We start from the raw sequence: 25,596 nt of genomic DNA on the forward strand, positions 1-25,596 counted from the left end.
AAATGTATTAACTGATGTTCGTAATAAACTCACAAAACGAAAATAACGCCTGATCATTTCTAGTGACCTCAAGAATAGTCGGCACATTCTGGCAATACTTCATCCTTTAGATTCATTTGTGGTGTTAACTTTGAGACTGATTAAATGGTCCAGTTCCATAAAACTGGTGGTGCCCCCATTAATTAATATAAGATTATTGTAGCAATTAACTACATACTAGAATCAACACTGTTTGCTATCAGTTGTTAGATTCTGAGAATGACAGAGCATATCAGCATCTGAGCTTGTATCATGTAAATATCCAAGAGACATATAATCAATAGAAGCTCATACCCCAATTCACTTGGTCTATTTTTAATCCAGAGATTAAAGTTTAATTTAGATAATTAAATTTAATAGCAAAAGTTTATTTTGAATCAGAAGGTAGGAATCTTTGCTTTCAATAACCAGAAATATTACCCCTTTCTGTGTTTCAATTCAAGAATGAGGTAAGTTTAAAAATGAAGAAATTTTATTACTAACAATTTTAAACTTAAAGGTTTGAACGACAGTTATAAACGACAATTAATGGATGACAATTTAATGACAATTTTTAACAGCTTTGATATTAAACTTGTTTTAAAAGGCAAACCTGTGGCTGGATGGAAGCTAAATCGGAAATTAAGAGTTTGGATGCGCGAATGGTATTATCAGAAGATTTCTTTCAGAGAGAGAGAAAGCGTTCTGGATGGAAATGATGCTTTGCAGCTACCTGAATTTTTTATTTAGAGAAAACAGCATCAAACACATTCTGTCGAAGTCTACCTCACCCAATCAGAAGACCCCCTTTTTGGATCTGAAGTGTCCAGATGGAGATGGGTTTCCTCCAGGCACGAGGTTGGTAGAAAAAACTCTAGCACAGCCAAATCGGTCCTGAGACGTCTCCTTGGGTCACTCGACTGGTGGAACTATTTGCTTCTCAAAGTCCGTAACTCTGAAGGAGTTTTTGCATCTTAACTTAACTCAGAAATCAATAACTCTGGGAAGAGTTTTCGTCAGCTGGTTACAGTTTACGTTTATTCTTAGCTATTCTTGTCGGCGTGACAGAACAACAGGTAGAGGTTAGGGACGGCCGTTCCCTTCTCCTCAGGATGATGTTGGATCAAGAGCTGAACTGAAGCTGGTGATGGTTAGTTTACAAAGCTCTCAGAACACACCCGCTCTCTCAGCAAAAAAGCTTTTGGTCATGCGTCAAAAACATGTGATGGCAGTTATTGTTTACCCTGGATAAACCCACTGTGTTAGGTGGATAAGATGAAACTGACCTTCTGATATGCTATCATAATTATATCCAAAGCATAATAATTCATTTCATGTAATTAAAATACCTTTATACTGAACCAAGTGATCATTTATGATTATTATAATAAACAGTAATAAAATCAGAGTTTTATTAATAATATTATTTAATTATTATCTTGAACTTGAAGTGTCCTCCTCCTGGAACGGAACAGCAGCAGATAGTGGATGATATAGAGCAGACATCATGACTCCTGGGTTAATCTGTGAACTTGAAAGTTACTGTTTGACCCAGCTTGACCCAGCTGGGTAAATGTGACCTTTGCCACAAATTAGAGAACCTTCATCATACTACATTATAAACAACTAAACAAGCTAAATCTACACCACATTTGAAATATAGATATAAATCTATATGTATTGCTACAAACAACATGGTTTGAAACTTTAGGACCTCTTTGATTTATTCTGACTTAAGGTTAAAGAAGCCAGAGAGCACCACTTACTGTAATTATCTGCATATTTCAAAATCAACATTCTAAACAAACACATGTCCAGTGTGTCTCTGCTGGTGCCTCCTGACACCAGAGGCTATTTCAGAGCCTTCTGAACATTTATGTTATGAGTTCATCTGTCACCCGCTACATGCACATAGTATGGTGCAATTTAGATGTAGGCTAATTACTGCGCTGCCCTGATATTTTCTAATGAAGCTGATCTTGCCTCGGTCATGACCATTTATACTTCCTAATAACAATTTTAGTCCTAATTGCATTTAATTAAGCTTTTGTGGTTATTAATCACTCTTGATTATTCAAAAGCACCAAACATGGGGACAAAAAGACGAAGGAAACTAGCTACAAAGTATTGTCATGATAGAAAATACACAAAGTACAATGATCTCCCTTAAAATATGTTTTTTTTTTGCTAATTAAACATGCAAAAAGTCTAGTTTTATCCCAAAAAGTATGCCATCTAAAAATCAGAGTTGTTTTCAAAATATTAGGGGGAAAAAGGAGGACTTTATAATGATTTAATAATGAATGCTGGAGCATAAGTTTAGCTTTACCATAAAATCCCACCATCTACATGTTAATGAAGGTTTAGATTAAACTTTCTTCAGTCAAACAATCATCACATCCCTGTGACTAATGGGAGTCTTAGTAAAAGAAACAAATGAAAAAAGGGTGTCTATATGCTGAACGGCTTGCATAGTTTAATACGTACCCTTCATCTTGGGGCTCGGTGTCCCTGGGACGGGTTTGACAAATTTCTCTTGCGATTTGGATCCGGCTGCAGATGAACATAAATATGCATGTCTGAGAGATGTAGTGGCAAACAGCAAGGTTCAACAGCTGCAGGATGTTTCCAGTGTGAAAACTACTTAACTGTAACAAGTTGCATGCATGAAACTCCCCATAATTCCTTAAGGAGCCTCAAGTCAAACATGCACATTCATAAAAGAAAAAAAGATGATAGATAGATAGATAGATAGATAGATAGATAGATAGATAGATAGATAGATAGATAGATAGATAGATAGATAGATAGATAGATAGATAGATAGATAGATAGATAGATAGATAGATAGATAGATAGATAGATAGATAGATAGATAGATAGATAGATAGATAGATAGATAGATGATAGATAGACAGACAGACAGACAGACAGACAGACAGACAGACAGACAGACAGACAGACAGACAGACAGACAGACAGATAGATAGATAGATAGATAGATAGATAGATAGATAGATAGATAGATAGATAGATAGATAGATAGATAGATTATAGATAGATAGATAGAAAGATAGATAGATAGATGATAGATAGATAGATAGATGATAGACAGATAGATAGATAGATAGATAGATAGATAGATAGATAGATAGATAGATAGATAGATAGACAGATAGATAGATGATAGATAGATAGATAGATAGATAGATAGATAGATAGATAGATAGATAGATAGATAGATAGATAGATAGATAGATAGATAGATAGATAGATAGATAGATAGATAGATAGATAGATAGATAGATAGATAGATGATAGATGATAGATAGATGATAGACAGATAGATGATAGATAGATAGATAGATGATAGATAGATAGATAGATAGATAGATAGATAGATAGATAGATAGATAGATAGATAGATAGATGATAGATAGATAGATAGATAGATAGATAGATAGATAGATAGATAGATAGATAATAGATAATGCAGAGGACAGTTAATCCACACACATCAATTCATATCCTGCTCTTACTCCATCACCCTCTCTATCTTCTGCCCCAGCAGACCTCTGCCAACAGCGTACCTCTGCACACAGGCACCTTGCCAGTCCAGCTGCCGTCAGAGCGGCAGACACGGTGCTCGGACCCCCCAGAGAGGAAATAACCTGGCTGACAGTTGTACACCAGAGTGTACCCATAGGAGGGCAGGTCCAGACCCAGAACGTCTGCATTGGCTGGGCTCCTCGGCTGCTTGCAGGAATGAGCTGGAGATTAGGCAGAGGGCAAAACTGTTAGCAAGCGCGCGCGCACACACACACACACACACACACACACACACACACACACACACACACACACACACACACACACACACACACACACACACACACACACACACACACACACACACACAACACATGATACATATAAATAAGGGGAGGTGAGATGGAGAGATGCGAGGCTGAGGCAACAATAAAAAGCAAAACAAAAACTTTATTTTCACATGACAAGGTGGGAGACATTCTTACATTTAATGTTTAAACATCAACATGTTTGTCACTGAAAATACACACCTTCCTTAGTACAGAATGTAGTAAAATAAAGATATTTACACTCAAAATAATAATGAATTGAATGATGTAATTTTATAAACATAAATTATTCTAACTTGGAGCTGCATAGTGGCGCTGTTGGTAGCACTGTTGTCTCACAGTGAGGTTGCAGGTTTGAATACTTCTCAGTGACCTCTCTGTGAGGAATGCTCTCCTCTTGCATGAGTCAGTTTTCTCAGGTTACCTCAGCTTCCTCCCACAGACAACAGTATTCCTTTCTGGAGACTCTAAACTTTCCTTGGGTGAGATTTTGACTGTTTTTATTTTGTCTGGCTATGCATCCTTGTGATGGACTGGAGACATGTCCAGGGTGTCCCCTGCCTCTCGCTTGATGACTGCTAAAGACAGACACCAGCTCCCTGTGACCCTATGAGGATCACAGGGAGCTGTGTGTTGACAGGATGCACAGCACAAGGCCTCAGAAGTCTCACACCACTCCAGACAGCAATTAGAAATAATATAAACATTTGAGTCGTAGTTTTGTTATGAATCAGGATTTCCAAATGCAGAAACCAAACACAAAACAGCTACCTGTGTTTCGTTATACACACACAGAAACAGCAAATGCCATTCTGATTTCCACAATGTTAACTAGCATTAAAGTTGTAGGCTTTATAGAAAAGTAAATGGGGTGGCAGGACACCGAATAAAAGAACTAGCAGATAGAAGCTTTATAAGTGCTGATACTGTCAAGGCTAGGCTCCATAGAAACCTATTCAGAGGTAAAAAAGCTTTTGATTTGAAGGAAAAATAGGATGTATAAAATCTGACAATATTTATTTTATATGGTGCTTCTATTCCTGCAAGATGATAACGTGTAGATCAGCCAACTGTCCATGTTTATTCATAATGCAGATTTACTATGAAATGTTCATCCATCTCTCCGAGTGAAGTAAAGTCTAGTTTACACACCTCCGTCAGCTCGGTGCACTCTTATTCGTGCAGATGTTTCCCTTTCTGAATTCTTAGTTTTCTGGAAAACGTTGAAAAGCAATTCCCCGCCAGGACAACAGGGGCTGTAGCACCACCATCGCAGTCACGTCTCCTGTCCATAACTATTGTGTTTTTATATTGTGTTATGTATTTCAGACACTGTTTACATATTGGTCTCTCATTCTCCTCCACCTCTAGCCTGGCATGCCATCTCCAATGTAAAAGTAGTCTTACCATGAGCCATTGAAACAAGTCAGCTATGAGGCTGAATCTACAGTTGTCTTTCAAATAGTCTGTACGCATTTGGACAGCACTAGAACAAGGGGTGGGGACTGACATGTTTTTATCATTATCAATGGTATTTTTGGTTTTGTCAATCAATCCAACTCCTGATCAACCCCTGATTAGTTCAATAGGTGGCAAAAGATGTATTTAGCATGGTCTCCTGCATGATATCTTTCAGTTTATTAATGATAAATAATCAATTGTATCTGGTATTGATTGGAAAGATCTTTCTAAATGTTCTCCTTTATGCTCCTTGTGAAGGCAGAGTCATCTTCTTGTCTGGTGTAGTTTTTACAAGACGGGAAAAATCTCACCGCAGGTCAGACCTGTCACTTGAGTCTGGTAGTGTGTATAAAAGTCTAATGATGCTAACATGACAGGCAGTGTTAGCTGATTAGTTACCTGCAGTTACCTGCTGCTGCAGCATTGAAATCCACTAGTCCAGAATGGGTCAAAACACAACCTTACCTTTAAGTTATCATGTATTTTGTGAGCACATGCTTTTGCACATTCCTAGTGTTTCCTGCCTTTGATGAAATATCTACTTTGGAAGTATTGCAAGTTGGCTTGTTGTCATCCTTTCTTGTACAGTATAACTAACATTTGTGCCACCTAGGCGCCATGTTTCAATTCTATTCTATTCAATTCAATTCAATTCAAAAATACTGTATTAATCCCAGAGGGAAACTGATTGCTGTAGTAGCTCAGAATAATAATAATAATCAAGTCATCAAAGAGTTATTGTATATTACAATGGCTGTTGGCAGGCAGGATCTCCAGTAGCGGTCAGTGTTGCAGCCAAACTGAAGAAGCCTCTGACTGAAGACACTCTTCCGTTGTCGGACAGTCTTGTGAAGAGAATGCTCAGGGTTGTCCATAATTTTCTTGATTCTCTGGAGAATCCTTCTTTGCATTATCTCCTCCAGTGGTTCCACAGTCGTCCCCAGAACAGAACCAGCCTTTTTTATTAGGCTGTTGAGCCTTTTCAGGTCCCTGCTTCTGATGCTGCTACCCCAACAGACGATGGCTGAAGAGATTACACTCTCAACAACAGACTTGTAGAAGATCTGCAGCATCTTGCTACAGATGTTGAAGGACCTAAGCGTCCTCAAGAAGTGCAGTCTGCTGTGTCCATTCTTGTAAACGGCTTTGTTGTTCTTTCTCCAGTCCAGTCTGTTGTCCAGGTGAACTCCAAGGTATTTGTAATCCTCAACCTTCTCCCATGATGGAAACAGTGTTTGACTCCACCCTGTTTCTTCTGAAGTCTAAAATCATCTCCTTTGTTTTGTTCACATTCAAGATCAGATGATTGTTTCCACACCATGCCACAAAGCGCTCCACTGTCAGAGTCCAAGCCCTCAGGCCGGGCTCTCCCAGCTGACCGGCTTCTGTCTCGGACCATTACCCAGCATGCCCCTCGCGGGGATTCCCTCCACGTTGCACCTGCGTCATCCATGTCTATATATAGAAGACGCCACACCGGCTCTTCACTCAGTCATCGTTCCACCATGTTCCATGATCAGAGTATTCAGAAGCTAAGACAGTTAAACCTCCACCTTTCTAACTCAGACCTCATCCTTCTGTCAGCCTTTTCAGCACCGCTTGCAGCCAGCAGTCAGTAATAAAAGCTCTTACTCCCGAAACCAGTCTTCGAGTCTGACAGGATGACTGAGTCCATTAATCCAGCGGAGTTCGAGCAGATGAAGAGGAAGTTGGAGCAAGTTGTTAGCGAGAACGTTCAGCTCCACGCCCTGGTCAACCAGCTTAACACCAGGCTGAACTCCCAGACCGATCTCTCCCTGCAGATGTCTACTGCCGTCATGGCACTCCAGCAGCAGGTTCATGCGCTCCAGTTGCAAGCCCTCACTCCACCGACGGGAGAGCCACACTTCAGTCTCCCGGAGAAGTGGAATGGAGAGACGGGGAGTCCAGACGGTCTGCTTGCTACCCTCGACATGCAGTTCGAGTGCCACCCAGGACGCTTCCCCACTGCGCGCTCTCGGGTGGCACAGCTCACCTCCCTGCTCTCCGGACGTGCGGCAGAGTGGGCCGCTGCGCTCTACAACTCCAAATCACCGGAGTGCAGCGACTACGCTGCATTCGTGGCTGCTCTCAGAAAGACTTTTGTTCCACCCAGCAGCGAAATGGGGGCAGAGACATGACTCCTAAAACTCCGCCAGAAGGAGCGCTCTGTGTGCGCATATGCGTCGGAGTTCCGCACCATCTCCGCCAAGCTGCGGTGGGATGACTCTGTCCTCCAAGCCGTCTTCTTGGAGGGACTGGCAACCTACATCCGGGATGAGATGGCAGGAAAGGAGCTACCCCAGACCCTGGATGAAGTTGTGGACCTGGCGTTGCGCATGGATCAGCGGGTTTTAGTTCGGCCCAAGCCTCTCATTCACCCATCCAGGGCGCCTGGACTTTTTCCTCGTCCTCCCACGCCTACTCCCGGACCCGTTGCCACTGAGGAGCCCATGCAACTGGGCCACCTTCCTCCAGAGGAGAGACAGCGACGGTGGCGCGAGGGCCTCTGCACCTATTGTGGTTCCCCCGACCACAGACGCATGAACTGCCCCCTCCGTTCGGGAAACGAAGGAACCCACTGAGTCTCGGGGTCGCTCAGCCTGGGTCACCTCCAACCCCTGCCCTTTCCAATCGGCTCCTTCTGCACGTCACCCTCGATTATGGCGAGACCTCGCTCCAGATGCATGCGCTGGTGGACTTGGGGGCCGCTGACAATTTTATGGATGTGGATCTTGCTGAACGCCTACGGATCCCCACTACCCCCTTGGAGAGGGTTGTACCAGTGACCACGGTGGACGGCAGGCCCCTCCAGCCTGACCCTGTCCAAATCCGAACGCAGTCTCTCCAGATGACAGTCCAGGGCCACCGGGAGACGCTCCATTTCCTGATTATCCGTGCTCCCTCCTCTCCTCTAATCCTGGGGTTTCCCTGGCTCTGCCTCCACGACCCACGGATCTCCTGGTCCCAAGCTCGCCTTATGGAATGGGGGGCTTAGTGCCGAACCCACCTCTCTCCTCCTCCACCTCGACCTGACTGCCCGGAAGGTGGCTCCGGTTCAGCGCCACCCAATCTGCCACCGCCCTATCGGGATCTGGCCGCGGTGTTCGATAAGCAGCGAGCCACCGCACTGCCGCCTCACTGTCCATACGACATGGAGATCAAGCTCCAGCCAAGAACCATTCCACCCCGGGGGTGCCTTTTTTCTCTCTCCCCCGCCGAGTCCAGAGCTATGGAGGACTATATCAACCAGGCCCTCCAGCAGGGTTTCATCCGACCCTCGTCGTCCCCAGGTGCCGCAGGCTTCTTCTTTGTGAGGAAAAAGGAGGGTGATCTCCGCCCCTGTATCGACTACAGAGGACTGAACCAGATCACAGTCAGAGATCGCCATCCTCTGCCGCTCCTCACGTCCGCCCTGGATGCCATCTCCCAGGCGCGGATTTTCACCAAGCTGGACCTCCGGAGTGCCTACAACCTGGTCCGTATCAAAGCTGGAGATGAGTGGGAGACGGCGTTCATCACCCCCACCGGTCACTGGGAGTACCAGGTCATGCCCTTCGGACTGTGCAATAGCCCCGCCGTTTTCCAACGCTTCATCAATGATGTCCTCCGTGACATGTTGGGACGGTGGGTGTTTGCCTACCTGGAGGACATCCTGATATACTCCAAGTCAGAGGCTGAACACCACCACCATGTTCGCACGGTCCTGACCCGGCTCCTGGACAACAACCTGTTCTGCAAGCCCGAGAAGTGCTCCTTCCACCAGCGGTCCATTTCATTCCTGGGCTACCTGATCTCGGATCAAGGTCTAACCATGGACCCTCAGAAAGTCCAGGCGGTTAAGGACTGGCCCCTACCTACCAGCCTAAAGCAACTGCAGAGTTTTCTGGGTTTCTGCAACTTCTACCGTTGATTTATCAAAGACTTTAGCACCATTGTAGCACCTCTCACTTCTCTCACCCGACCGAGCCCTCCTGGTCAACCGTTCCGGCTCACCCCAGACGCCGTTCGGGCCTTCCACTACCTAGTCGCTCGTTTCACATCGGCTCCTATCCTGCGCCACCCGGACCAGGCAGTCCCTTTTGTGGTCGAGGTTGACGCCTCGGATGTCGGCGCCGGCGCCATCCTGTCCCACGGCGGCCCCGACAACAGGCTACATCCCCTGGTGAGGCGCTGCAAAAATGCATGGATCAAGGCGCGGGCCTCCATCACCCGGGCCAACGCCCGTTACTCCCACCAACACCTCCGCAGGCACCGCCCGGGCCCCTCCTATGCTCCAGGGGCCCAAGGCAGGCCTCCGGGTCCTCGCTGGTTCCAGGAAGCTCGCTCCCCGGTTCCTCGGACCCTACCCCGTGCAGAAGGTCATCAACCCAGACACGTACCGGCTGCGGCTGCCTACAAGCCTTTGCGTCCATCCCACCTTCCACACCTCCCGGCTCAAACCTTATGTGGAATCCTCACTCCTGCCGCCTCGGGCTCCGGCGCCTCCGCCGGCCCGCTTCCTCGACGGTGAGCTCATCTACACCGTCCGGCGCATTCTGGACGCTCGCCGCCGGGGTCGGGGTTGGCAGTACCTTGTGGATTGGGCGGACTACGGCCCCCGAGGAACGCTCCTGGGAGCCGGCCCGCTCCATCTTGGACCCTGCCCTCATCTCGGACTTCTGGGCCCACCGAGGTGGCCCGGGGACTTCTGGAGCCGTCCCTGGACCGGGGGGTCCTGTCAGAGTCCAAGCCCTCAGGCCGGGCTCTCCCAGCTGACCGGCTTCTGTCTCGGACCATTACCCAGCATGCCCCTCGCGGGGATTCCCTCCACGTTGCACCTGCGTCATCCATGTCTATATATGGAAGACGCCACACCGGCTCTTCACTCAGTCATCGTTCCACCATGTTCCATGATCAGAGTATTCAGAAGCTAAGACAGTTAAACCTCCACCTTTCTAACTCAGACCTCATCCTTCCGTCAGCCTTTTCAGCACCGCTTGCAGCCAGCAGTCAGTAATAAAAGCTCTTACTCCCGAACCCAGTCTTTGAGTCAGACATCCACCAGCTCTCTGTACTCAGCTTCCTGTCCATCTCTGATACACCCGACAACTGCAGAGTCACCTGAGTATTTCTGTAGATGACAGGTCACTGATTTGTACTGGAAGTCTGAGGTGTACAGGGTGAAAAGGAATGGTGAGAGTACAGTCCCCTGTGGTACTCCAATGTTACTGATCGCCTGGTTTGATGTGCAGTTCTTCAGTCTCACAAACTGTGGCCTGTTTGACAGGTAGTCTTTAATCCAAGCGATAGTTGAGGCCCCCACCTGTGTCTTCTGGAGTTTCTGGCAAAGTACATTAGGGTGAATTGTGTTGAATGCACTGGAGAAATCAAAGAACATGACCCTCACAGTGCTGTCTGCTTTGTCCAGATGATAGTGAGTTGGTTGAAGCAGCTGGATGATGGCATCTTCAACTCCAACTCCATGGGGATAAGCAAACTGCAGCTGGTCCTGATATGTCCTAGTTTGCTTATTCCTGCTGAGTAAATGCGTAAGCTATTCAATGTAGCTTGCTTAAGCTATGGTACGTGCATGGTGACGTCACTTGTGCCAAATGGAAATGATGGAACAGTTGTTAGCAAAAATGGAAACAATTCCTAGGAATTGAAATGGGGAACTGGCTCTCAACAAGAACTGGTTTAAGATTCCCATCCCTAGCTAGAACCAATTGCAGCAAACATCATGACGCAGTGCTGCTACAGATTTCAGTCAATGGGACAGTCCCTGGCCGTTGAAGAAGCAAATGCATCCTTTTTTAAAATAAACAACTTAAGGGCCTCTATCCATTCACGTCTCAAAGAAAGGCTCAAGTCTCCAAGGCTTATCAAACGAGCACCGTTATCTAGCATTTAGCCCAACAGCACTGTGATAGGTAAGCCACAAAAGTGTTTGGACCAATGGTAGACCTGCTGAGGATAGAAACTAGACTGACTTCCAGGTCTTAATCGTTTGCTCTGCAATGGTTGGTCTAGATTTCTAGGCTACTACATCTCTTCATGCGGTTGTCACCTCCAAACATACACTTCCACAAATAAAATGTTTACTGCATATCTTTATTCTCTTTTTATTATGAGCATCTAAATGTTCATATCGTGAGACGTTCATCGATTTGCTCCGTGTCTGTCGAAAGGGGGGATATGGCAGTGCTGTTGAATTCAGTGAATTCACATGATTTTAAAGGAAGTGGTGGCCTGACCAATCACGAGCTTGCAGTCTCTGTCCCTTTTGATGAATAGTTAAAACTGTTGGGCACCTCTGATGTTTAAACCAGGCTTAATGCCTTCAGTTAACTTACATGTAAGAAAAAAAACATTTAAATACTGATTTTCTTCTTTTGAATCAGAAAACATTTCTGAAAAGGCATCCACTGTTTGTTGACATGTTTTAATTTTTTTATTGAGGCGACTGTACTTTAACTTTGTATTTCCTTTTCTCCAGAGGTTGGACTCTTGCTCAGCTGTTATGATCATTGGAGCGTCTCCCAGGGAAGTGACCAGGATTTCACTAAACCTTCTGAATTTTAGATTTCTAATTTCTGTAAAACCCTCCATCAGGTTTTAAGCACCCTGTGCAGAAAGGTCTCTGTCATCATCGTGACAATCCACTGTAGCTTTGGTACATGATGCATGCAATCATCAGGTCTATAATTAGCCAAAGTCCACTCAGGTAACACCAGGAGCCTGCAGGACAGGGATGAAGGTTTGTGAATTCACCAGAAAAAAGGGCCAAATATGAATTCAGACTCAGAGGATTCTGCTATGGAGAAGTGTTTCGACATCAGCTAAAACTTAAGCGTACTCACGTTGTACTTAGAGACATGAGTGATGTAGAGATGTGAAAATGCCTATCCCTCCTGTTGATTTATGAGCAGTCTCTTCTCAGTCAAACTTGGTGGATATTGACCCACCCATCACATTCTTTCAAGATGAAAAGCAAAGTTTTCCCCTCTGGCAGATGATGCTAGCTCTTACAATCTGTTTTTGTGCCTCTATAAGTTTTAAACAATTCTGTGTGGCTAAAGGAGCATGTTTAATAGTCCTCTTATTCCCCACAGCAGTGAGGAGGCTGATCAATGCCAAGGCAGCTACTAGAACTTAAGTTGTACTTTAATTGTGTTTTAACTTGTCTATATCCCCCCCCCCCCCCCCCCCCCATTTATTTTTATTCCTATCACATTTTGGTAAAAGAGAAGATTAAGTAGGAAGAATAATGACAGGCTACGATGAGCAATAACACCATCAACGTTTACTCATTATAAATGATGATGTCATTTATCGGTACCTAAAGTAGTGACAGTTGTCAGATATTTAAGCTGCTAATAAACATCACAGTTTGTGGTGAACCTCTGTGCTTGTGATCAAAATAAAAACCTCCAGGTCTTTATTTCCACCATTTCTGATGGACACCAAACTAAAATGTGAATGGATAAAGGAAACACGACTAGAAGAAGGAAAAGCCAGCACTTTGTTCCTGCAGAATGCACTAATGCCACTGGCTTGAGTACAATTAATGTTTAAAGCTTCTTTCTTCTGCAGATTTTTCCAAGAGAGCACCTAGAAAAGGAAACACCAGAGTTCCTTCTAGAAAAAGGAGCCTTTGTTGCAAACCATCGTGAGCAACATGCTAGACCCACCCACTAATAAGTTTGATTTGAGGAAAAACTAAAAAAAAAAAAAAAACAGGAAAGTCTGATAAAAGAAAAAATAAAACTATAATGGATCTACTGGGAATAGAAACAATACCTGCAGGAAGTTCTCCAGGCCTCACCACTGCAGTTTGTGCTGCACATATCTATAGAATTCAGTTAAAGACCATGAGAATGTGGTGATTTGAAGGCTTGTGAAATAGTGTTTGTATGAACCACTGTAAGGTTTCTGAGATCAAAGAAGAAAGCATTTTTGCTGTCAGCTATGCCTCAGTCACAGTTAGAAGCATGCTACATGTCTCTTTATGTGTGAAGGTCTATTTTAGAAAAGATGGGCTGATCAGTAGGACAACCCACACTTTATCTAACATGAGGCTGATTTCTAGTAAGACAACAACCCAAAGAACACTTCAAACTTTGGGTTTGACACTGGTCTCCTTATGTTCTAATGCAACACATCAACATAGTAAAAAACTCAATTTCCCAATGATGTTAACTAAAAAACAACAAAAACAATAATGTAAATGAAAATAAACAGTAAGGAGAATGAACTGTGCCCAAAAGAAAGACATGAAGAAACAGCCCAAAGAAAAGTTTGAGATATGTAATGATTTAAATTACATGTTATTTAATAAGCCATAAGGCGTAGGATTCCACAGGAAATATGAAATCCACCTTAAGGATCTGTAAGGTTATTTAAACCAGAAGATTGGACCTTTTTAATGCAGGGATTAGATAACAGCTTCGTATTCACTCAGAGACAACAAAAAAGAGAGTCAAGTTTAAAAGTTAAGAATTTTATTACTAACAAATTAAACTAGACTGACTTTAAGCACTAAATGTATGGTGTAACTAAAGTGGATGAGACGGTGAATGGGATGACGTGTGATGTTTTCAGAACCAGCAAATCCGAAGCTGCGATTAGTTCTGATGGGAACTGAAGGTGATGTCTTCGCGTTAAGCTTTGATTAGGAGATTCATAAACACATTCAACGCCATTTTTGTCGGTCTATATACCCTGAGCGGAAGTCCCCATCTAGATCAGGAGGTGTAAAGGTCCAGCCTGACCTTATGGAGCAGGAGCCGTTAGAAACAGCCACGGCAGCCGACCACCCGTCTTGAGATACTTCCGGGTCACAGCAATTTTATTGGCGTCTGGTGAGACCCGAGCCTGGGTCTTGATGGTTCAGCTTTTATTCTGAAAGGAACTGTTGCAGAAGTTTGAACAGCAACAAATTTTCCAGCTTGTCGTCGGTTCTTTCGGTTAAAGAGGAGAGTTACGGATTGGCCACTCTGACAACTTCTCTGGAATGCTTTGAACTGGCGTTAGAGATGACGTGGGCATAGTTTTATACTTCGGATGTTATGGTTTATGGTCGAATGAAAAGTTGACAGGTTTTACCAAACACCATCAAAACCACACCTCCGTCAGATCTGTCAGATTCTGATTGGATCAGTGAAAGTAATGTGTCATGTCTTTTAACGCTACGTGAAATCAGTCCTGTTGGAACATTTAAAGTCATAGTACCTTTATATTCTATAGGATTATAATAAAGTAATTAATATTTTGATTTAACAGATCGGTCACATCTTATTTATTGACTAACACTTGATTGGATTAGCTTTATTAAAATAGAGTTATTTTATTAATTAAAAGAAAAGAGTCCATTCTTCATTCTTCTGTTGAGCTGAAAATAAGCAGGTTAGAAGGAATGCATGAGACCTTGAGACCATATCTCATGCAGACTAGTCCTGTGCAGAGGAGGGGAAAAACAGTCATTTCATTCTGTTGCATATAGATTAAATACTTTTTTGTTTACGAATAATAATGATTGTAGATGTATTATTTGTGTGTAGAGCCTATGAAAAGGGAAAGACTATTAATACTGTAGAAGAAACAGAATCTATAGTGTTGCCTCCCGAGGCTGTGCAGCTTTTTGAAGTATTTTGCAGCAACAAAAAGAAGGCTGGGTGATTCAGAAAAGCAATCCGAAACAAAATATACCTGCTTCAGCTAAATCTGAAAAAGGGCAGCAAAGCTGACAAAACACATTCATCATTGTTTTCTCGGGAATTGTTTGGGTGTGGTTTCATGTTCAATAGCTGTCTCGGTTATAAAATAAAAATGTGCACAAAACACCCAAACACAAGATAGCACCTCGGGTTGAACACTCGGACTAGAAACGATCGCCAATAATGTGAAATAATTCTGAAGCTTGTAAGTGAAAGGGTGTTGCCAGCTGTTAAACATGAGACAGCTGCACAATACAAAATTGGTCTTTCATGGTTTCTTAGTGACATTAGTGGCAGCAGCATGTGGCGGGAATGCAGGGATGAAATGTAATTTCTAGTCGTTATAATAGAGAAGGCTGCAGGAAACTCCTTTTGTTGGATATGACTTTAGCTGGAGTTTTAGGTAGAAATATGATGAACGTGTTGTTGTGTGTGAGGAATGTTCTGGGAGGTAAAACGGGTATCCAGAGCTGAGTTGCTTTGTTCTAGACTTTTCTTTGATCAGTTACAAAGGGACAATTACACCTCAAGAGAAAACAATCTGAAAATCAATGACTTATGCAGGACTTTTGCATTTTCTTCTTGTTTTACTTATTAGTTAGCATGAATTGTTTCAGTTTCATGGGCTGAGATAAAATAAGAGCTAATGCGTTTCAGAACATTTTCTCTTGATGAACAAAGATAAAAACAATAACTGTTGAGTTGTTCTTCAGCTTGTTCTCTTTTTCGTGGTTTTACGTGCATGCACATGTGTTTCAATGGTATTCAGTGAAAAGCAGAAATACTACTGATGTAAAGGCTGAGATCAATTTTAAATGTCTTTACAAATGAAACACATTTTTTTTATTATTCAATCAAATCAGGTTTGCTTTTAAAAGCTTCTTCTGAGGACAGAGGCCAATTATTAACAAATGTCACTTTTCTGCTTTAACCTTCAGCTTTGGCTGCTAATCCAAACTAAAAATGTTATAAGTCTGATTGTTAGCAGAACAGTATGAGAGTCTGGGGTTGTTTTGATGCAGTGTTACAGCCACCACCTGTATGTCTCCTGATTCAGCACCACTGACAGCTCCCCCTCCTGGAGGCACACTGTGCAGATCAGCACCTGGGACAATACTTCAGGTCTTTTGTCTTCGCATCGCAGCTGATGAGCCTCCCTTTAAAAGGCAAACCAGCTGGCTTGTGGCTGTGAGGGAGAGAATCGAAAAGCCTGTGACCTGTACTGTAAACCCTTTACTTACCCTAGCTTGCTACCCTTGTAGTTTGTTCCTAGGAAATAGTGTGTGTTGTGTGCTTTTGAGAAGTTGTATTCAGGCCTTCCACTAAGGTTATGCAAACTGAAGTTACATTTTATGTTTTAATAACTTAGCTCCTGTCCCAAAAGAGTTGTTTTTTAGTTCTATTCACAGAGACTCCTAGAGGTGTACAGATATTTATTTGTTCTTACGTTGACGTAAAAATATCACAAAGAAAGCCTGTTTGTTAATTGTTCCGTTTTGGTTTTATGGTCTGCAAACAAACCATTTGTTGTAGTCACCACCATACGCTCGTCCTTATGTTACATCCTCCCTCGTACTCCTACCTGAGCCATCTGGGGGTGTAACATGCAGGAAATTAGGAGACTTGTGCTGAAAAAGGATCCTTGATGAAGTACGGCCCTCACACGGTTTTCAATGCCACGCCATGCCCTTTGGGCAGCACTCGTTTGAGGTCAATTACACCCTGTAAAATACTAATGACCCCAAACAAACTTCCTGAATGTGTCAGCAACATTTAAAGGACGAGCAGTCAGCCAGAGTTGGCAGACTGCAATGGAGTGTCTGGCACTACGATGTTGCATTAGCAGCTTGAGCGTATGAGGAAGACTCAAATCAAACCATCCCCAGGAAGCACAGGTGGAATCCCATCCGATTACCTTTAGGAATTGATGAGAGTTGTTGCAGAAAGTGGAGGCCACGTGAATAAAAACAAAAACACTCATCATTGTCATCAGCGTTTTGATTTTTAACTCCTGCAATTTCTGCATGTCCTGCTCATTAGCTGTGTTTACAATTCAGACTAAGACCACATGTTTCCATGAAATGTGAGTGTTTGTGTGCACAATCAGCTTCTCCAGCCTCTACTGTAGTAAAAGCATGAACTAATACTTAGAGTCCTGTAAGCTACTGCAGCACCCAGGGACTGTACTAATAACTATGCCAATGGGTTTGACTATAAAATAAATGACAAATAAAAATCTCAGACAGATAAGTAAAGACTAACAATAGCGACAGAAGCTAATAGGATCCCAACAAAACTGGAACATCATTTATAAAACTTTGCATAGAATCCACACTAAAACCTTACTTTAGCTCACAAAAGAACTTTGCCTTCACGAATACATTTTCCGACCTATAAAACCCTGCTTAACCCACCCACCGCTCCACCCTTCCCACCCCACTGCACACAAGGCCTGCTTTATAAATCACACCTGTCTTACAAATGTGCTCACGAGTTTTGAGATACTTTCCTGCCTCCTGAACACCCACTTTCTGCCATCAATGTTCAATGCAAAGCACTTTATAAACACTCTGCACAAAAATAAGCTGGCTGATTTGTGGCATTTTACCGGTAACCATGGTAATCAAGGCTTAAATTGCAAGCAACATAGAAACATGGAAGTAACCTTCGGAGAGCACCTTGTTGTTGCAGCGGTGAAATATAGTGTGATCACAGCTGACATGAAAAAAATAAACATGAAAAGCAAATTGTCAGATGGAGGCAACGAGGAAATTGGTAATAATCATTGCTGGCATCCAAAATAGCTGCATTTTGGTGCATTTAGGTTCAGAGGTTGTACAATATTCCAGATCAACTTATAACATTAAATGAAATTGTTTAATTTAATGCAAAGAAGCTTTAGGCAGGAATTTACCTATTGATCACATGACATTACTCCATTTACGGGACCGCCCCCTTTGCCACGATGGAAGACTGGAGGATAAAGCAGCTTCAGACAACAGGATTTGAAGTCTCATTTTCAACACTGACTCTGCACTGCAATGCTGGTGTTTTATCTTCACAAATAACAAAAGCCTGGAGGAGTTCTGCTGTGTGGTGGAGTTGTTAATGCTAATGGTTAGCTTCTAATAGCAAAGACTTTCTCTGCTGTTTCCTGGACACTAAACCAACAACAGCCAACCCTATCATGAGTCTAGATGGGTGAGTGCATGAATGTTAAGTGACAGTGTGACGTAGCTCTGTCAGGAATTTCTAATCCTAGAGTTTCACCATCTGTTTTCTATCAGAAGCTAACATAGGAGATAGATGTAGGAGACTATTTTTTATGTTCAGCCTGCATGAGAACCTCAGAGTGACCAATAAATAACCTAAGTAAAAAATTGTTTCCCAATGAAAGACCTCCAACATCACTGAAAAACTAAAAATGAGACCATTCTCCTTTCGGAAATAAGCATGATGTGTTCGTGTGAACGATGCTTCAAAATAAAATGCTGACATTATTTGCAGAGAACTGGAAAATACTGTAGACTAATCCAGATGAGCTCATTTATTTATCAGTCCACAGTACGGCCATAAATAAGAGACTATTTAGTGTTGAAGCTACATTAGTGTCTCCGGACGAAGGAGCACAGCTAAAACGACTAGACTAAACCAGAGGGCTGCCATCTTATCTACTGAAAGCCATTTTTACTGTCTCACCTACAGAATAGAGAGAGAGAGTGTGTGTGTGTGTGTGTGTGTGTGTGTGTGTGTGTGTGTGCGCGCGCGTGTGCGTGTGTGCGTGTGCGTGTGTGTATTTTCTTATTTCCTTTTGACTTGTGTTGCCTTTTTTTAGACACGAGCATTACGATCATTCAGCTGTGAAAGAGCTCCATAATAAGCCCTTAAGACAACACAAGAAGGATCTTCACTTTATTTCCATAATAATCAAAGGTAGGTTATCATGCACGTCAGCTCTCTTAAAGGTTAATAAAGAGAACCGGTGTTCGACAACTTCAAAGTGATGGTAAGTAACGTTCCATTTCAAAGCTGCAACACTTTCATTCTTGCTCAGTAATTTATCCTCCATCGTATTCTTCTTTTATACATATATGTTTAAGTCTGTCTCCAGGCTAAAGAGGACGGTGCAACTTTAATAGATTTTAGCTGGTAGTTTCATCTGAAACTGCTCTTTACTGCATCTTTTTTCTCCAACCTGCTAAAACTTTTCTCATCATCAGAAGTTCTTTAATTGTACTGAAATTGTAAGAGGCGGTTTTAGGAGTTGGTGAGAACGTTAACCTAGAATGAAATGGATTAAAATTTCTGACTGATTTAATCTAAGACACGCATCACAGCACAGCATTAAACGCCTTTAAGGAGTCAAGAGGCTGAGCTGGATGACAGGGTCAATAGTTTAAAAAAGAGGAACGGCTGAAGCATTGACAAGTGCGCTCTGCTGTCAGATATTAAAATAAACATCATTTAAATTTGAACTGTGCATATCTGATAAGCTAATTGCCTTCAAACTGGTAATAAACCCATAAACAAATGTTTTTGTTACAACATGTTGAATTTGAACTGGAAAAACTTCTGTATTGCAGCATTAAATGATGTCACCATATTGAAGACTGATAATTATAATTTCGTATTTTTACATCACATCATATGAGTAGACATAACTATTCTGTACAAACTGGAAAAAAAGATGATCAAAGACTCCAGTAATCCACTGGTTTCCAAAATTGGGGTTAAGACCCCAACTTGGGTTAAGAAAAACCAAGCTGGGGTCAACTAATCCAAATTTAAAAGGAACATTTGAGTAAATGGAGAAAAATATGAGGATCCACATGAAATATAAAATGTTTCTCAAGCTGACATAAACTGGTATGTTAGTGATGTTTGAGTTCTTTGGTCTTTAAGTAGCTGGTGGAGGTGGCCGGGGAGAGGACGGTCTGGAGCTCCCTAGTTGGGATGCTGCCCCCGCGATCCGGACCTGGATAAGCGGAGGAAGACGACAACGACGACAGCCTTTAAGTAAAGTAGTAGAAAGAATAGATGGATGTTTGAACTAACTAGTCTTCATGAAACACTGACTGGTGGTAACCCAACAGAGAATTATGTCCAATAATATTTCAAACATAGAAATGGAATAAAACAGACAGGAGACACTCCACCACATGAGTCTATACTGATCCAAAAGACACGACTGAGAGCTAAACAGTAAGATGTTTACTAAATAGTCTCGAGATGTAATCTGACCCTGAACAAATTCATGAAACCCAAGGCCAGCTCTGGTAAATCAGCCCCAGTGCAGAAGTGAGTCTTGTCCATCTTTCACAGTAGCTCCAATGTTCTTTTCTTTGTATGTTGAATATTTGATGTTATTTACCAAAAACCTCCCATTTTCTCTAATCTATTTTACAAGAAGCTACTGTGCAAAGATCTATCTTGGACGTCCTACAGACTGGTCTGGACCGACAGACTCAATATGGACATGATCTGGGGCGACGGTGGCACAGGAGTTAAGTGCTCGCCCCGTAATCGGAAGGTTGCTGGTTCGAGTACCGCTCAGTCTGTCTCTGTCGTTGTGTCCTTGGGCAAGACACTTAACCCACGTTGCCTGCTGGTGGTGGTCGGAGGGACTGGTGGCGCCAGTGCTCGGCAGCCTCGCCTCTGTCAGTGTGCCCCAGGGCAGCTGTGGCTACATCGTAGCTCATCCCCACCAGTGTGTGAATGTGTGTGTGAATGGGTGAATGACTGATTGTGTTGTAAAGCGCCTTGAGGGGGATTCTAGGACTCTAGAAGGCGCTATATCAAATACAGGCCATTTACCATTTACCATGATCTGCACGTCCATGCAACGTTGACTGTTTGCTGGGAAAGTTGATGTTTCTTGATTTTGGAGTTCACGGCTGCTTGTTTATAACCGGTTCTGAGTTCCTTGGACACCATTCATAATATATTTCCCTTCTAATTTTGTCTTCTTATGTGAACATCCAGGGAGCTTTAGAGGAGCATCAAGCTGTCTGGAGATGGTCTTCTAGCCGTTACCTTTAATGTTCTGGTCAATAAACGTCTCCTTAACCTTCTAGGATTCATGTTCAGAGTGGTACACACCCTGGTACCAAACAGCTCATCCTTTAAAAAGGCAGAGTTATTTATTACTACTGATGATTATGTTGGTCGGTATTGAGGTATGTTAGGTACCGTTTCATGTCTGGGTAAAAACAGCAGGGCCAGATGACCTAAAACAAAGTCAACATGCATAACAATTAATAATAATAATAATAATCAAACTTATATAGCGCTTGTTTAGGACACTCAAAGACGCTTCCATGCACTCTCGCATTCACACACTGCCAGTGATGGTAAGCTACATTGTAGCCACAGCCCCCTGGGGTGGTCTGACAGAGAAGAGGCTGCCATTTGGCGCTGTCGGCCCCTCTGACCACCACCAACACAGGCAAGTTGGGTGAAGTGTCTTGCCCAAGGACACAACAGTAGAATACCTCTGGTGGGAGCTGGAATCGAACCCATGACCCTCCGATCATGAGGCAACCCGCTCTACCACCTGAGCTACTGCTACTAGCTTAATTCTTATTAGGAGCTCATTTCTGTTCAACTTCTGTACAATCAGAAAATAATGGCTTTAGTTAGGTCCTCTTTATAAACACTTAACTGTGTTCATACACAATAAAATACCATAAAACCCGTCTTGTTCACAGTTAAACAGCCACATTAGGACTGGTGCTGCAGAGAGGATCAGGATGAAAATAAAGAAGTTAGCAATATTTCTGCTTCCTCAGCAAAAATGTAACCAAGACTCAAGTAGGTGGCAGACTTAATCATTTTAAATCAACACTGGATCATTTCATCTGAGTTTCTTGTCATGAAGGAGCTCTGCTGTTTACTCTGGACGTGCTACAAATAAGACAACCTGTGTAAAGGTCTGAGACGGTAACAGTTTCATTAAAACGTGTTGAAGCTGAAAGGGATTCCTGTGAAGCACTAAAATACACCGCATGTTGTGACCTGTTCATCTTGGCCAAGGGAAGGGGATAAACAGCTCTGCTTGGGTTTGATGTTGGCCCACGGTTCACGTGGTTCCAACAGAACCACAGCAATCATGATCAACACTCCACTTTCAGGTTGATTGAGGTACAAGAAGCAATCTACTGAAAGGTCAAAGTTTATGAGAGGATCAAGCAAATGGGAGAACTTGGCACTGACAGTAAGGATAGCTGGTGACGGGGTGAAGACAAGTGTAAAAAGAGTGTCTGAGCAGCCAGCTAAACAGTGACACAAACCCGGCAGAGCTACTGAGAAACAAATTCTCGGAGCGAGATGTGAAGATGAAGGGAGACCACAAGGAACAGGAACTCACGGATGCAGCTAGGCTGGACGCCGGTCCAGGTGAGGTCTGGCAGACACAGCCTGGTGGTGGACCCTTGCAGTATGTGTCCCTGTTGGCACTGGAAGTCTATTCTGCTGCCCACCTGCCCACAAACAGACAACACACAAAGTGGAAAGAATCAATACACTGATGCAAATGCCAATAAGCATCCAGCAATGAATCTAAAAAGCTTAGATTGAATATTGTATGCAAACGTTTTTTTTTCCTTTTAGAATGAACATTGTGTGTGTGTGTGTGTGTGTGTGTGTGTGTGTGTGTGTGTGTGTGTGTGTGTGTGTGTGTGTGCTTGTGCGTGTGTGCATGCGTGTGCGTGTGTGTGTGTGCATGCGTGTGTGTGTGTGTGTGTGCATGTGCGTGCGTGCGTGCGTGTGTGTGTGTGTGTGTGTGTGTGTGTGTGTGTGTGTGTGTGTGTGTGTGTGTGTGTGTGTGTGCTTGTGCGTGTGTGCATGCGTGTGCGTGTGTGTGTGTGCATGCGTGTGTGTGTGTGTGTGTGTGTGTGTGTGTGCATGTGCGTGCGTGTGTGTGTGTGTGTGTGCATGCGTGTGTGTGTGTGTGTGTGCATGTGCATGCGTGTGTGTGTGTGTGTGTGCATGTGCGTGCGTGCGTGCGTGTGTGTGTGTGTGTGTGTGTGTGTGTGTGTGTGTGTGTGTGTGTGTGTGTGCTTGTGCGTGTGTGCATGCGTGTGCGTGTGTGTGTGTGCATGCGTGTGTGTGTGTGTGTGTGCATGTGCGTGCGTGCGTGCGTGCGTGTGTGTGTGTGTGTGTGTGTGTGTGTGTGTGTGTGTGTGTGTGTGATGGCAGACAGAGAATATTTCAAAAGGCAGTTTTTCATGTTTGCCTTTTAAACTGCTGCACACACATTAAATGTCATGGGAGAAGATGTACAAAGCTGGACCATTACATTTGTTTTCAGTTTAAATGATTATTCCAGCTGAGCCTATAAAAACAAGGCAGACTGAATTTTCTCATTTAATGGTGTCAAAATGTCTAGTTTGTCAAATATGCAGAAACAGGAAGGTCAGAGCACTTCACATTAGAGACTGTCATTAGAGAACTGTTTGCACCTTATTTGTGAAACTTAATAAATAAATAAAACCTACTGTACTTTACTGTCACCTTGGTGTTAACCGTTAAACCCTGACACTGCGCATTGCCACAGGCACAATCCTTTACACAGAAAGTCAATGCAGAGAAATCCAGCTGGTTTTTGTGTCTGTGATCACTTGGGGAGGATGTGCACACACTTAACTAAAAATCCTTACATCCACATAGCATCACTGAAAGGAGGAAATTACCATTCGACCAAGAAATCAATTGGAAGACTCCCATTTGAGAGAGGGCTACATACAGTCGACACAGCATGGCAATGAGCTTTATTCTCATCCAGTGTCCGCTTTTCAGGAAAATGCCAATATCTCTCAAGGACCAAGGTGTGTTGTACTCAATGAGTACATGTTAATTCATTTTCCAGTTACAGTCTAGTAAGTTAGTACTAAATATTTTCCTCTTGTATAACAATGTCAAGAGCTGGACACAAATGTGCACCTGTCTTTGGGATTAAAGCAACATCTGGAAAGATTTTATCAGATATGACACAGCTGACATTTGCAAATGGACCTTCACCTTAAGTGTTTCACATTCGCATACCCACATCAACGTTGGCAGAGCTCTGAAGCAGGCTGCTTGCCCTCCACCAGGAGCGACTGGGAGTTCAGTGTCCTGCAGAAGGATGCTCTGACATGTGGGTGGGTCTGCAGATTTAACAGCCAAGTGCTGCAGCCTTAAAACGACTCATGCTCAAGTGGTAAAGACATAGCCTACTCACTCTACATTCAGCCTAAGGAATCTCCCAGTGACTGGAAATTCATTGATGCTAATTTCGTATTTTTTCCTGAGAAGCTAAATTTTCTCGAACATGTTCGCTTTACCTTAAAGCCTGTAGTGTAATTCATGAAGCCATGGTCAGGTGCTCCTGGATTTTCACATGTGGTTCTCGTAGGCTCTGAAACAAGAAACGCTTTGTGTCGGTTAGGTGCTGCAGCAGAGTAAAAATGAGAATGGTAAAGAGGGAGAAAAAAAATCACTGATAAAGGAAAAGCCATTTCTCTCAGGAGTATCATGTACCAGCAGACACTCGCTGAAGCGGCACGCTAATGTGAGCAGAATTATCTTCCACTATGAATTTCTTGGTGCAGAATTATTTTCCAGCAATTATCTGAAGCCGGTAAAACGTGTCTTCAGCATTAAGGGCTATAAGGATAGCTTTAGCTGAATGTAAACGGTAAAACATTATGACCACCAGTTGAAAATAACTCTTGACAAGTTGGAGAAGGAGAGTCTGTGGGAGTGCTGGTGAGTGTTGTACTGGGAGAGCTTCTGATTTGCACTGATTGAATCAGATTGTCACGTTCTGCCCCTGCCTTCCTGACTGTGTCTCTCTCCTGCCCTGATTAGCCCTTATTGTTCTCACCTGCCCCTCGTTAACCTGCCCATGTGTTCCTGATTTCCCTGTATATTTATACCTCCCTCCTGTGCCAGTCTTTGTCAGATTGTTGTTGTTTGTAGTCATCGTTGTTCTGTTCTTGTCATTCCCATTCCACCATTAAAACCAGTTTTATTTTTCATCCGTGCCTGCTCTCCTGCCTCCTGAACTCTCCACCACACATGGTCCATCTCCTCTCCACATCTTCAACATGACAGAATGATCTGACCAACCTGGACCTGTGGTGAGCTTAACATCTGTTTCTGGAGGATTATTTTTTCTTTTTTTCCCTTTCAGCTGAGGGAGATTCTGACTCGAGGGGTTTTTCAGCGCATCCTACCTGTTTCCGGGGTGGTCGGACCCATTGAGGGGGTTTCAGCGCTTCCTGTTTGTTCCCGGGGTGGTCAAACCCATTCTCCTCTCCTGCTGTTCTGCCCCGTCCTGTTTTTTCATGGAAGCTGCTTTTCCTGGAGTTTTTGATGGAGGTAAAACCCCCAACGCATGCCAACATTCTCCGGGGTGGTAGGGCTGGTCTTCCTGCTCCGTGTCGGCTTCCCTTCACCCAAGCCTCCGCCTGTTGGATCCAGTCGAGTCATGGTGTGCACCTGCTCAGGACTGTTTGCCGAGTACCTGCTACCGCTCCTGG

The 25,596-nt window shown here is 43.4% G+C and overlaps 1 protein-coding gene across 6 annotated transcripts in view; it reads right to left on the reverse strand.

Annotated features, from left to right (window-relative positions):
* The window catches only part of LOC107378702 (CUB and sushi domain-containing protein 3), a 434,947-nt gene that overhangs the window by 14,169 nt on the left and 395,182 nt on the right, over positions 1 to 25,596 (reverse strand). For all 6 annotated transcript variants that reach the window (XM_070550820.1, XM_070550818.1, XM_070550816.1 and 3 more), the window contains 4 exons: positions 24,397 to 24,470; positions 22,440 to 22,551; positions 3,609 to 3,788; positions 2,506 to 2,571 (listed from right to left, as the gene is read on the reverse strand). In XM_070550820.1, the coding sequence (XP_070406921.1) occupies positions 2,506 to 2,571; positions 3,609 to 3,788; positions 22,440 to 22,551; positions 24,397 to 24,470 (432 nt within the window). The remainder of the gene's footprint in view (positions 1 to 2,505; positions 2,572 to 3,608; positions 3,789 to 22,439; positions 22,552 to 24,396; positions 24,471 to 25,596) is intronic.

The sequence above is a fragment of the Nothobranchius furzeri genome, chromosome 5, assembly GCF_043380555.1.
Source record: "Nothobranchius furzeri strain GRZ-AD chromosome 5, NfurGRZ-RIMD1, whole genome shotgun sequence".
Taxonomy (NCBI): domain Eukaryota; kingdom Metazoa; phylum Chordata; class Actinopteri; order Cyprinodontiformes; family Nothobranchiidae; genus Nothobranchius; species Nothobranchius furzeri.